Consider the following 14816-nt stretch of genomic DNA (forward strand, 5'->3'; position numbering starts at 1 on the left):
TATAAATTTCAGATACCTGTTTTCTGACTCAGCTGCATACCAGCCGTTTTAACCTGTCTGCATGTTTACCATTGTCCAACTTGTTAAAGAATAGGTTGGTTATTTACTAACTTTCAAAATGGTCTGTGGAGATAAGGTTCTATTTCTCAAATGTCTGGGTCGCAGAGGTCAAGGCGGGGAACACAGGCCATGGGTCCCTGTGATAAACCCCGGTCAGGAAGACAGACGGGAGCGAGCAGCCTGGAAGCGGCGGCATTCAGTTGCTGGTTGAGTACGGTTTGGGGAACCCCTGGTGCCTTTCATCAGGCGGCCACATTCCTCCCGAAGATTCAGGGATCACCAGCAGAGGAAATACCGCCCTCCTCAAAGCTGCGGACACACGCGATGTTAAGGTGACTGGATCTCAGATGGAGGCAGCGAGGAGAACATGCCTTAGAAAGAAATGTGTGCACTTTTATAGAAGGAATGTCTTCCACTCCCCTCACAATTGCTGACAGGTTTACAGCTTCCATTGCTGTAACCCTGTTCTTCTACGCAACCCAGTCCATCAGCCCTGAGAGCTGGTGGAGTCCTGAGGACTTGGGAATGGCACCCGGAGGCAGTGCTGCAGCCCTGTCTGTGCTGGTCTCTGAGCGGCTGGGCCACCCTCGAGGGGAACTTCACCAGATCCAGCCCAAGGACTGACTGGCACTGTGTTTTTTGCCCACCTTGATATTCTTGGCATCTGTTCTCATAGAGGGGTGCCCCATGGCCAAAGTGCTGCACTATTGCATGTTCTTTGTTGCCTCACTTCTAGAAGTAGGGCTTTGGTTTGAAACATCACCCCATGTTTGTCAAGAATAAAAGCAGGTCTCAGTAAGAGCCTTTATACAGATGTATTGAGAGCTTTTATTCTGCAGGCACTCGGCCCTTTATAGACTTGATCTCATTGTCTCCCCACCCCCCTCCCCGTTTATAAGAAACAGGTAGGTGGGAACACTCCTTATTCAAGGTGACAGGCACCGAGAGGTGCAGGGATTTCCCAGGGTGCTAGAATAAGCTTAAGCAAGGAGGATAGTCATTAGATCTAATGACTTGCCCGGTTTATCTCTAAAACATCTGATGAGTTATTTCTTAACTAGAGGCCCAGTGCACGAAATTCGTGCATGGGGGGGAAGGGGTGCCCCTTAGCCCAGTCTGCACCCTCTCCAATCTGGGACCCCTCGGTAGCATCAGGCCTAAACAGGCAGTTGGACATCCCTCTCACAATCCAGGACTGCTGGCTCCCAACTGCTCGCCTGCCTGCCTTCCTGATTGCCCTTAACCACTTCTGCCTGCCAGCCTGATCACCCCCTAACCACTCCCCTGACAGCCTGATTGATGCATAACTGCTCCCCTGCCAGCCTGATTGCCCCTAACTGCCCTCCCCTGCAGGCCTGGTCACCCCTAACTGCCCTCCCCTGCAGGCCTGGTCCCCCCACAACTGCTCTCCCCTGCAGGCCTGGGTCCCCCACAACTGCCCTTCCCTGTAGGCCCAATTGCCCCCAACTTCCCTCCTCTGCCGGCCTGGTCACCCCTAACTGCCCTCCCCTGCAGCCTTGATCGCCCCCAACTGCCCTCCCTTGCAGGCCTGGTCCCTCCCAACTGCCCTCCCCTGCTGGCCATCTTGTAGTGGCCATCTTGTGTCCACATGGGGGCAGCCATCTTGTGTGTTGGAGTGACAGTCAATTTGCATATTACTCTTTTATCAGATAGGATAGAGGCCTGGTGCACGGGTGGGGGCCAGCTGGTTTGCCCTGAAGGGTGTCCCAGATCAGGGTGGGGGTTCCCTTGGGGCATGGGGTGGCCTGGGCGAGGGGCCTGTGGTGGTTTGCAGGCCAGCCACGCCCCCCGGCAACCCAAGCGGAGGCCCTGGTATCTGGGATTTATTTATCTTCTATAATTGAAACTTTGTAGCCTTGAGTGGAGGCCAAGGCAGGCCAGGGCTTCAGAAGCTTGGCTTCCTCCATCGCCGGGGGCAACCCTAGCCTCCTGCTCTCTCCAGCTTCGTGGCTGCCGCCATTTTTGTTGGGATTTATTTATCTTCTATAATTGACACTTTGTAGCCTCGAGTGGAGGCCTGGGCCGGCCAGGGTGTGCAAAAAGCTTGGCTTCCACCATTGCCAGGGAAACCCAAGCCTCCTGCTCTCTCTGTGGCTGCAGCCATCTTGGTTGGGTTAATTTGCATACTCACTCCTGATTGGCTGGTGGGTGTGGCTTGTGGGTGTAGAGGAGTGGTGGTTAATTTGCATATTACTCTTTTATTAGATATCATGAAAGAAAACTGCTGCAGACTAACAAAGTGAAATTGCCCGAGCCTTAAGGGAAAGTTCATAAACAGATGCAGATGCACTTCAGTTTTCCAGTCAAGACAGTGGTTGGATAGTAACTAGTAGAAAAGACAAAAGCTGCATTGGACTCTGCAGACATGACCCAGGGTTCCTGTCCTGCAGGAGACTGGTGGGCAGGGCCTTGTCAATCTCCATTAGAGGCGGATGCTGAGAGGGTTGGGGGCTGCCCCAGGGCCTTGTCATTGGGCTCATTAGGGTCCTGTGCCATAGAGGAATCTACACAAAGTTGCAACCAACCTTGGGCAAGTATGTCCCAGCAAATTAGCAGGAGAGGTCTCAGGGTCTGCTGTGACTAGTGACAATTCTGTTAAAATGTCTGCTCAGAATGAGACCCGCTCCATCCTGGATGGTTCTATATGGAGTTATATGGGGTTAACAAATAGGTGTAGCACACAGGTGTGTGTTTATTCTTTAGAGAACCCAAAAGAGGATGTGAAGAGAAGCTAATATTAGTATAAATTGATCTATTTTCCCTAAGCATGAGCTTCAGGTGCTCACTGTACTCTAATCACTTTGGCTTTAGATATACAAAAACTCAGTTTGTATATTTTGGGCTCTTTTTTTAAAAATATGGAACGCTTCACAAATTTGCATGTCATCCTTGTGCAGGGGCCATGCAAATCCCTGTATCATTCCAATTTTAGTATATGTGCTGCCTAAGCGAGCACCATTTTGGGCTCTTTTATAAATTGACATATTACTTTCTTAAACATGAGGGATAATGAAATGCCAACACGTTAATGATTTTGCTCACTCTGGACTGTTGCGGAATTTCGTTACCATTAGATAATCACTGACTATGAGAGGACTCTAAGTAGTTAAAAATTTTCTCCAGCTGCTAGACAGGTTCACGACCTCTTAAATCAGTGTTGTACTCTGGAGATTTGAGTTCCTGAAATACACTGACCGAGTTGACCTAGACTAGTATATCAAGGGGAGGATGCTCTTAAGATTATTCAGTAGCCAAGGTCGGGGCGGCGGGGGGGGGGGGGGGAGGAGGGTGGGGAGGCGGGAATCTTCTGGGATTTGGTGGTGGTTGAATCTGGAAGATTTGACCTCCCAGATGCTTGCATACATGCTTGAGAGGGTTCTGCCCCACCCCCGCCACATGGGTATTATTTTTAAACGGTAAGTGACTTACTGTTGAAGCCAGAGTAAATAGTGCTGCTTTCTGCACAGTGGGGCTGAGTGTGTGAACGACTGAAGGCTGTGTGTGGGAGGCTTGGATGGACTGGTTAGTGGTTGAGGTTTGCTTCTGGGTAAGGGTTTTGTGAAGGGTGCTGCTTTGGATAATGGTTTTCTTGGAATAAGCATTTTACTTTTTAATTGTACAAATCATCTTTGTCATCACTCTTTATTTCCTGACGAGTTGTTGCTCTTCATTTATCAAAAGTAGGGGCCATCTGGGGGAACAAACCACAGCCATTTTACCTTGAACTCCAACACAGATTTAGCTTTATAGGAAAACCACCCATTTACCAAAACTTTGCCTCAAAAACTTGTAACTACTTTTCTTTCCTGGTGCCTCCCCCTTCCAAATACTCCATTTTGGTTCTTAACCCAAACTTTATATACTAACCCCTTAACTCTGTACTCAGTTTCTAACACAATTTCTAAGTATTTCCTGAATTACATTGGTCCAAATGAAATACTCTCTGGGGGAGAAAAGGTTCCATATTAAAACAAGTGTGAGAAATACTGTAACCTGTGCCTGTAACTTTCCCCAAGGCTCACAACACCCTGTCAACCCTGCCAGGCTCATTCTGGCAAGGATCTTTGTGCTGCCCAGCTCTCCCATAGGTCCTCACACAGGTGGCACCTTCCGATCACCTGGGCCTCAGCTGTAGTGTCAGCTGCTCAGAACTGGGATTAACCACACTGTCTAGTCATCTCCTCACACTCCTGTCCCTTCACAGTGCTGACCACCTCCTGATATGTCCTTCCTTCCATCCTCCCTTCCTCCCCTTCCCTCCCACCCTTCCTCTACTTCCTTCTCTCTCCCTCTCCCTCTCCCTCTCTCTCCTGTAGAATATAAGTTTTGTGAGTATAGTCACTTAAGTTTTGTTCAGCATTGTATTCCTAGAGCAGAGTTGAGCACTGAAAAGGCCATCAGTAAAGGTTAATTCCACATTTTTGGAAACTCTAGCCCAGGGTTCTTGGCATCTTTTTTTTTTTTTTTTTTTTTTTACCTCCTTTCCCTCTTTCATTCCGTTTCCCTCGGCCAATCTCATCTCTGGGGTTCACTTCCATGCTAGCTAGTTTCTGTAAGCTATACATCACTCATGTAATTTTCCCAATAATGCTATGAGAGTTGTGCATTTAAAAATCTTCCAATTGCTTCATTTATTTCAGTGTTAATTGCTCAGAATCAAGAAAATACGTGTACCTTAAATTTCTGTAAGGGAAAATAAATCTTTAAAAATAGGGGGAACAGGGATGAAGTAAATGCCTTTCGAATGCTGGTGATCTTCCTATGCTTAGGGAATTGGCTTGTTAAAAAAGAAATACAGAACCATCGGGGTTTATATTTGGATCAAAGAGTAGCTGTAATTGTATCTGAAGTTATAAAACACCGAGTGGCAGGAACCCATGCCAAAGTGAATGTCCCCTGCGTGTAACGTCCTAGAGCGGTGGTCCTTAGGTCCCCTGAGAGGCAAGCGTACTGAGAGACGCCTTTGAAGTGACAGGACTTACTCCGTAGTAAATAGACAGGTGTTTACTTGTCCAAGAGAACTGCAACTGTCTTTTTAAAAACACAGTTCCCTGCCTCTCTAGTTCAGGACTCCATCTTGCCCTTGATAGCCATCCTTTTGCCCCTTCCATGCTCATCTGTGCAGAGAACACAGCTCTCGGCATGTCTGCCTGCAGACACCGGGCAAGCCTCCTGTCATCGAGGCTGCTCACCGTCACACAGTTGTGCAACTGGTTTATGGTGTCAGGTGCAAATGAATAATGGGAACATGTGTGTTCCCAATAAAGCTGGTGTTCAATGAGCTCCCTGTCTTTAGGACCAGCTTTCAGGTGCCTTGAGAACCTAGCTCTTCTAGTTCTCAGATGCAAGGTTGTAGTCAAAATCAACGAAGAACTTTGTTTCCAAAACTGTGTAATGTTTTTACTTGTTCTGAACCTGACTTGTTACGTGTGGTTCGATGTCCCATGGCTCTGGAACAAATGTTCTTGCCTGAGGAGGGAACAGAGAGAGAGGACCGAATTGGAGATGGAGACAGTGCATCCCTGCACTCACTCCACCATGTGCTTTGGAGGCCTGCTCTTTGACAGGCACTGTGATTAACAGAGGACGCATGGTGGGAGAGCAGCCATCAGGACATGTAATGCTCACGTGTGGTAAGGGTTATGAAGGAAATAAACATAGTGCCGTAGTTAGTGGGTCGACTTAGGGCCCTCCTTTCTGAGGAGACATTAGGCTGGTGACATTGCCCCGAGAGAAAGGGTAAGGGAGAGAGGCTCCGGGCTTAGGAAAGTTGGCAAACTATGTGCATTTTTGTTAAAGGGTTGCAAATCATAATTCCTAAGGCCCTTGCTATTAATATGCCCCAAATTCATTGCCCAGCTCCTTAAAAATCAAGACCCATCCCAGGGAGCAATTTAAAGTTTGACTAACCACTTTGATATTACTAACACAGGATGTCACAATATTTTATTTTATTTGTTTTTTGTTTTTTTTTAACCAATGTCTAACATCATCCTATTTGAACTTCAGGGGAAAATGACTAAAAAGGAAGGACCTGGAAAAGCTATCAGAATTTTTCCATTATAGGTAACAGAAGGCTCAACTACCAGATTAAATGCGCAAGGTTTATTGTTTAGCATAACAAGTGGGGTCAGGCAGTTCCATGGAAGGTTAACAGTGTCCCCCAAACAATCAGGGACACAGGCTCTTCTTTCGAAGCTGTCGTCATGGGCATGTCGTGGGCTCTCCTCTCATGGTCACGAAGTGGATGCAGCAGCTTGGAGCATTACACTTTGGACATAGTGACAGAAGAGGAACATTTCCTCCTATGTGTCTCTTTTTAGAGATGGGGAGTTTTTAACTGGGGCACCGCACCCTCTCACTCCCACCTCTATTCCCCTATCTCATTGGCTAGGGCTCTACCACAGACCTCTGGCTCATTACTATCCAGAGGATTAAGACCACTCAAACTGACTTAGATTAACCAACCCTGGGTTTGGAGAGGGGTGGGGATCACCTTTCCCAAGCACATTGAAGGATCAACATCCAACAAAATCAGAGGGAGCACAGCAAGAAAACAAGGGGGAGTGGACAGGAGGAGAGAATGGCTGTTGGGAAGACCAGGTGCAGGACCTCAGAAGGCAATGGTACAGGTATGCCATTTCTCCTTAATCTTTACCCTCAGCCTTATGAGGGAAAGTAGGAGAAATAGGAAATTGCTTAAGGCACCAACAAAAGTGGATGCCACACGCTCAAGCACCCAGCACCAAGGCCCCGGCTCACGTGGCTCAGGATCTTGGAGAGAAAGGCTCTGGCATGTCACCTATCCTGAGAGGAGGTTTAGGAGGCTTGGGATGCACCTAGCACAGCAGGACCTGCAGGCCTTCCAGGTCCTCTAGTATAGAACATCTTCCCTAATCAAGGTAGGATAGACAGAAAGGTAACAAACTCAGCACCTGCTTAGAGTGGGCTAAGTACTGTTGTTGAATCCATTCATTTCAGAGAACTGAAAGCATTGAATTAATGAAAGTATGAAAGAAAAATATGTTCTCTTTCAAATCATCTCAGCAGTCAGATGTGGTATATATTTTTATTCCTGCTCATAAGAAACGTTAAGAAACTGGCTCAAAGTCACAATCTTAATACAAGACAAAGCCAGATTTTAAGCCTAGGTCTGATTACAAATCACATCCTATTTTCCCTTTACATGGCTACCTCCTTAGAGCTAGAACACAGGCCTTCACTAACCTTCGCATTTATCTAACCACCGAGGCAAACTCCCCTAAGATGTCTGAACTTCTTCTGAAAACGGGTTCCAATTAGTGTTACCTGAACACCGAATCCAGCTTTCATGGTTCTTTCCAAAATTAGTTGGAATAGATGTAGTATTTAAAAAAAGAGTGGGAAGAAACACGCTGACACATGTACCCTTTCTTTGCTGGCCTTGAATGTTCAACTTGGATTGATATGCCTGACAAAGGACTATACCGCCTTGTGCTTCTGCCCTGCAGGGGATTTCCAAAGAAGGCCAGCAGAACTGCTCGAATAGCCTCTGATGAGGAGATCCAGGGCACCAAGGACGCTGTCATTCAAGACCTGGAACGAAAACTGCGCTTCAAGGAGGACCTCCTGAACAACGGCCAGCCGGTATGGAGAAACGGGGGCCTGGGCTTGGAACGCGTGCTCCCCACATCAGAGAGCTCTTCCCTGGCTTCACTAAGACTTAGGTTTTTAAGATTTGTCCACAAACTTGATTTTATTGCCTTTGGATCTCTACATTCCTCTTATTATAATGACTTAAATCCGGGGAAAAGGAGACAGTGAAATGGCTTCCTTCTGTTATTCCATAAACTATTATTGGAGTCAGGATCGCAAGTTGGAGATAAAGGAAGAAGGGCTGATTTTAAGGTCTGGGGTAGAATAAATGCAGAACTGTGATGTTAAAAGAAAAAGGAACAAACCCCTGGGAAGGGAAGGGGTGAGGAGGGAGGGAGAAGGTGTGTTCTGGAGCAATCTGTATCTACCCCAAAGCAGCAAATTGGAATTCAAGTACCAAAAGGAGAATTGGGGTTCTATGGCACGTACTGATGCTACACAAAAAATACCTTTACTAAGGAAATCATTGCTGGCGTCCAGTTCTATTCCACCCAGGGGTCCTCAAACTCTGGCCCGCGGGCCACATGCGGCCCGCCGAGGACATTTATCCGGCCCACCAGGTGCCGCTGCCTGTCCTGCTTAGCAGCCGACTCGTCCCGGGCCCGCAGTGCGCATAGGAATTTGTTCATAGTTTTTTTTTTAAACTATAGTCCGGCCCTCCAACGGTCTGAGGGACAGTGAACTGGCCCCCTGTTTAAAAAGTTTGAGGATCCCTGCACTAGACGATCACTATTGACTTGGTAATCTGAAAGAGTAAGGCTGTTTCAGTCTTGTTCTGGTTTGTCAGAGCAAGACAACTAGACTCAAGAAAAATAATAATGTTTGAAGGCTGCAGAATTGTAAAGATTTCTCCATTGGACTTAAATGTTTCCTCATCAGCTGTTGGTTTTTTATGTTTTTTACTGACCCTTATCACATCAGAATATTTTAAGGGGACAGGAAACGCAAGTCTAGCAAGATTTCCCCAATAAAGGAAAGGAGCCTTTGTGTGGCTCTATTATGGAATTAGCACCAGAAAATGTGCTTGGCTTTAAGTACAAGAGGAAAAGGGCCTCTGTATAAAGTCTCCCTCTCAGACACCTTTTTCAGAATAGAAATCTCACAGTGCTAATTATGTTTTCTAGGAATTTTAATTATCAAGCATCGAGAACTAAAAATGTGAGAACAGACCTTGTTTGATTAGGAAGGTGGGGAACATAGAGGTTTTGAATGCTGATTTTAATTATTAGGGCATCCTGATCTGAGTTCAGGAAGACTAAAATTCTCATGAGATCTTGTGTTAGTTACTCATCTCACTGAGAACAGACTTTTACAAAGGGAAATGCTTCTCCCTGGAATGGTTGCGTGTGTCCGTGCACATATTCGGGACGTTTTCTCTGGCTCTGTCAATGGAAGCCTTAGAAAGGTTAAAACAAGTGCTTATGGGAACTTTTTCAGGCCAGGTAAGGAATGGCACCTCTCCAGTTTCTATCTCTTTTTTCCTTTTTGTCTGTTTAAATGTTCTTTATGGACTAAAAGTCTCTTGGTTAAAGTAAGACTTCTATAAGATATTATAGCATACTATGTATATTATATGTATATAGTATTTTTATTTATGTTACGTATCATTCATATATATATGTATATATATTTCCCAGTGAATGATATCACAATAAGGGCTATAGATTTCCATATTGGTGAGTTTAAAAGGACAAGGAAAGTAAGGCTTCCCCTTTTAGAAAATAGGACCCTCAAGCAACTTTCCCTAATGTTACATATTATTGTGACTTCTTTTTGGCTTCCAAAGACAGGGCTTGTGTACCTACATGGCACAGTGCTTAGAAACAAAACTGTGGAGCAAAGTGGGCTTCTAATGATGCTGGTGCATTCAGATGAAGGACTATGTGTCAAATTGATGTCTCTGCTTATGAGGAACAGAGTGGGAATTATTTCAGTCCTCTCTCTGCTGTTGATGCAGTTCTCCATGAACTTCAGGAAGACTTTTAAGGGAGCAGAATTCATTTATTTTTATTTATTTTTTTTTTTTTAGAAACATGAGAAAATAGCCCTCGCCGGTTGGCTCAGTGGATAGAGGGTCGGCCTGGGGACTGAAGGGTCCCGGGTTCAATTCCAGTCTAAGGCACATGCCTGGGTTGCGGGATCAATCCCCAGTAGGGGGCATGCAAGAGGCAGCCAATCAATGATTCTCATCATTGATGTTTCTATCTTTCCCTTTCCCTTCCTCTCTAAAATCAGTAAAAATATATTTTTTTAAAAGAAACATGAGAAAATTAATTTATATAATAACATACTGGACTGAGACACTCCATGCACCAAACACCTACCTCCGCCTCTTCTTGTCCTCTGCCCTTCGTGTTAAATGAAATAATTTGAACTTCAGGGCTGCTTGTCATTTGGCACTTGACTTGTTTCAATTCCCAGCTTCAGTTGGGCCTGGAACCAGCGGTTATTGGAAATTATAAATTTACCCCACATATTTTTCTGATTTAGAGAGAGTTCCCAATAGAATTTGTATCCATATTCAGAAGTTTAGAAGTTTATCTAAAATAATTTCTGTACTATATTTTAGATCCTGCCTTACTAATTATTCTTTATTTTCAGTCAAATAGTTGTTTGTAAAATGCCCCTGATGGGGAAATGGTCTCTTAAATTTCATCCCAGACCTATAATTCTAAGGCATTTTCAAATCACTACTCAAGAGCAGGAATCAGCCCAATAGACAGAATAAAAATGTTGGTATTTCTTTTGTCCTAGCAAAAATGGTTTTGGCCAAATCCAAAAGTGCTGGTTGCTAGGTGCAAAAACATGACTACTTTCATTTCTTGATAGGCAAGCAGATTTCCTCTGAGTAGAATCATGAATTGTGGGTATTAGAATTAGAAAGTATCTTTCATAGTCTGTTTGCTAACTCAGCCATGTGCAGTCACTCTTTGTGGATTATTCCATTTGCCTCCATTCCCCTATGTTACACAGCAACCTAGAAAAATGCTCTTAGAGGTGAGACCCCATCACTGCCAGCTAGCCTCAATGTTCATCGTTAAGAGTAAGTTTGGGACACACATTTTCTGTGTGGTTTCTGCCTTGTTGCTTATTTTACTCACCTTGAATTTGTGTTCAATCAGTGGTGGCTTGAAAGATTAGTTAGCCCACGTCCCAACACTGGATTAGGCCACTAGGACCAGAAGGGACGGGGGATTGTGAAAGTCAGGACAACTAAAGCCAGGGGAGGAAACAGATTCCTTTTACACACAGGTATCTGCAGGTGGAGATATAGTTACAGAAAACAGCAAAACTCGTTTGTTTGGGGGTTTTCATTCTTTTTCATGAGGTGGTATACAACTGTGATTTTCCTAATGTTGTATTTTTTGTGATTTACTCTGTTTAGAGGTTAACGTATGAGGAAAGAATGGCCCGTCGATTACTAGGTGCTGACAGTGCAACTGTCTTTAACATTCAGGAGCCAGAAGAGGAAACAGCTAATCAGGTACTGTGTTCCTCTGGACTTTGTAGAAAACTGACAATTACTGTGTCTCCTCTCCCCCTAGTCTTTATGGACACTATTCTTGGGATTGACTCTGTGGAAAGCACAGGGCAGGTCAAAGAAAAGCATTACTTTATTTGTATTTATTGAGCACATACTATATGGCAGACATTGTGTTAAATGATGCATAGAATTATTTCAGTCAGTGAAATCTGTTCTTTTTACCTTCTTATTGATCCGTTTCTTCTCCTTTCAAGTATCTTTCTGTTTTTCCTGACCTGTGCTTTCATGCAAAATAATTTTAACTTACTTTCCTTGAAATTGTTTGAAATATCTAGTGACTATTTCCAATTACATTTTTAATATCTAGTCAAAGTAAAATATCTACATACAGAAAAACTATATCTTTATTTTCCTTCACTTATATAGTTATATAGTTATATATAAGTGAAGGAAAATAAAGATATAGTTATAAATCACTAGTCAACAAAAAACCTAAAATGTTCTCCTGTTACTACCAAAAAAAAGTCATTTGATATTAGCCATTGTTTTTAATCTCCACTGCTTCTGTTTCCAGATGTTGTCTCCATATTAAAGTTTTAAAAATCAAGTAAACTCTTTCTTGTGTCTGTAGAGAAATGGATCTGAAAGGTTTTCCTGTGTTAAATATAGCTACTGCAAAATCTCCCTTAAAAAAAACTGAAACTCTTGCTAGATTATTATTTCTATTATTAGTCTTCACTTCTTTTTTTCTGCCATTACAGGACATTGGGTCTCCTCATGCTTCTGTAGGGAGTCCTCTGGATGGTCAAAAGGTTAAGCTTTTCACCTTTCTTCTCTTTCCAGTCTTTCACTCTATCTAGTTTCTTGTGTGTGTCCTTGTTTGCTGCCATGTATGAATCATAAATACTATGACAGTGTCTATTTTCATTTAATGCCAGATGGACAAAATTAGTGCAATGTGTTTTTTCTTGTCATTTATTACAAACTTGAATTTGATTTTCATTAGTGGATACTCCGAACTTTAAATTGTGAAAAGTTTCTCATACCTTTCTAGGAAAAAGTGCTAATTCTTAAATGGGTTAATTTGATAGTAATTAGACAAAATAACTTGAGTATTTTTTTAAAATAATTTTTATTGATTTCAGAGAGGAAAGGAAAGGGAGAAAGAGAAAAAAACATCAATGATGAGACAGAATCACTGATCAGCTGCCTCCTGTATGCCCCCTACTGGGGTTCAAGCCTGAAACCCAGGCATGTGCCCTGACCGGGAATCCAATCAAGACTTCCTCGTTCACAGGTTGATGCTCAACCACTGAGCCAGGCCGGCTGGGCAATTTGTGTATTTTTTGCAATTTTATTCACAGTGTTGTATTTCTTCTCTCAGGCCAATGAACTGTTTTTTAAAGGTCGAGTAACTTCTTTCAGAGAAAACCTAGTTAAAACAATCTTCTGCTTACTATTGGGTAGAAAAGATCATGGGCTGCCTTGTCGTCTTTGTACTTTGTAAGCCAGCAACTGCAGCCCCCACGCTAATCACCACAGGATGATGGTGGGGCCTTTGCTTTTGCAACCAACACTTAATTAGACTGTCAATCCTATGTTTCTTTTAAAGAGAGTGGAAAATAGTTCCTAATAGCTGCAGAGCTGCGGGAGTTCAGAGGCTATATGGCTGCAGATTGTTTTGAGTGAGAAAGAAAACCATGGTGCCACTTTTCTGTGGTCTGTTTGACACGGTGCTGTGCACAGTGATGCAGCTGCTGGCCACATGTACTGGTGTTGCCCTTCTGGAGAAGTGCACCCCCGGCATCAGCGTTCCCCACAGAGAGAAATCGGTGTTCCAGCATGCTTTATTTTTATGAACAGTTTAGAAAAATATAGCCATTGCCTTTCTCCCTGCCCCCCACCCCAAAGAAAAGAGAAATTCATCTTCATAGTTTTGTACTTCTTTTTTTGGATGAAGATAATTTGAAATATACACTTATTTCCAGATGTTTTCTGTTTCATATGCAACTGAAGTGGGCTCAGACCCGATTGTAGGCTCTGTAGTAAAAATATCACTGTCTTCTAAGTGCCTTCATTGGAGAGGGGATGAGGCTCGGGACACACTGTACCACGAGGGATTGAGGTTGTTAACAAGATCTTGCTCTGTTTGATCCAGGAATACAAAGTCTCCAGCTGTGAACAGAGACTCATCAGTGAAATCGAGTACAGGCTGGAAAGGTCTCCTGTGGATGAATCAGGCGATGAAGTCCACTGTGCGGATGTGCCTGTGGAAAATGGAGTGGCACCAGTCTTCGAGATGAAGCTGAAACATTACAAGATCTACGAGGGAATGCCTGTAACTTTCACATGCAGAGTGACTGGGAATCCAAAGCCAAAGGTGAGCTGAAAACATGGCTTTTTAGGAGTCATATTTTCTGAGGTAGAGTTTGGTTTCCAAATTACAGCATGTATTGTAGGAGAGAGATCCAGACCACCTTTCTCAATACCCATGATGTAAAATGCCTGAAGTACTGTAAGTTCAGAGCCAACTTCAGGAAGCATTGGCAATCAATAAGGGTGGAACGGGTACAGTTTGGGTTTGAAAAATAGAATTGAATAACTGACAGAGCTTTTTTTTTTTTTTTTTTTTAAATATATTTTATTGATATTTTACAGAGAGGAAGGGAGAGGGATAGAGAGTTAGAAACATCGATCAGCTGCCTCCTGCACACCTCCCACTGGGGATGTGCCCGCAACCCAGGTACATGCCCTTGACCGGAATCGAACCCAGGACCCTTCAGTCCGCAGGCCGACGCTCTATCCACTGAGCCAAACCGGTTTCGGCTGACAGAGCTTTTCATACACCTACATCATTTACTCATGTGATGTCATCATTGCTACTCCCGAACTGCAAATGACTAAACTGAGCTCAGTGAGGCTAGTTAACTTCCCCAAGGCAGAGAGCTGGTGAGTGGCCAGGCTTGAACATGAGCCTGGTGCACAGTACCATACAGCAAAGTATGCTTACCGCTAATTATAAAACCAAAACTTCCTATATTTACAAAGGGGGAGGGAATACTGTTGAGAAAGGATAATCAAAGGAACATCTGGTACTCAGGAAGCCTGGGCTGACCTAACCGGGACCGCTCCATACAGAAATGTAGAAATGCAGATAGAGGGAGATGAGATTAACTGCTTAGTAGCCCAGCAAAGCAGTAACAGAGTAACACTTTTCCCTAGAACTTGAGAGAATTAAAAAAACAAACACACACACACACCCATGAGAAACTGAAACTTCAAATTTACCCTATCACATAATATGGAGCCAAAAGCTGGGAAATTAATAAGAAACTGAGTCCAGGATAATTAAAATCCTTAGGTTTCTGATGAAGCAAGCAAAAGTTATCTTGTCCCATAGGACAGTTTGGGGCATAGCACACTTCTACAGGGAGGGAGGGAGAAAAAATGAGTTCCTAGTAAAAACTTACAAACCCATATGAGGAAATAAACAGGAAAACAGAAGTCAATCACATTATATGGAATAATCTTGAGACTATAAAATAACTGTTCAAAATGATTGAAGCAATTTTTAAAGGAATAGAAAGTTTAAGAAAGAACAGGTCAATACTAAAGA

At 43.7% G+C, this 14816-nt stretch overlaps 1 protein-coding gene across 8 annotated transcripts in view; it reads left to right on the forward strand.

Annotated features, from left to right (window-relative positions):
* Positions 1–14816, forward strand: part of PALLD (palladin, cytoskeletal associated protein) — a 407210-nt gene that overhangs the window by 367573 nt on the left and 24821 nt on the right. For 7 of the 8 annotated variants that reach the window (XM_080676510.1, XM_080676507.1, XM_080676509.1 and 4 more), the window contains 4 exons: positions 7572–7707; positions 11102–11200; positions 11962–12012; positions 13359–13580. In XM_080676510.1, coding sequence (XP_080532636.1) covers positions 7572–7707; positions 11102–11200; positions 11962–12012; positions 13359–13580 — 508 coding nt within the window. The remainder of the gene's footprint in view (positions 1–7571; positions 7708–11101; positions 11201–11961; positions 12013–13358; positions 13581–14816) is intronic. The other variant, XM_080676513.1, reaches the window with a different exon arrangement.

Source organism: Plecotus auritus (genome assembly GCF_963455305.1).
Source record: "Plecotus auritus genome assembly, chromosome: 6".
In the NCBI taxonomy this organism is placed as follows: Eukaryota; Metazoa; Chordata; class Mammalia; order Chiroptera; family Vespertilionidae; genus Plecotus; species Plecotus auritus.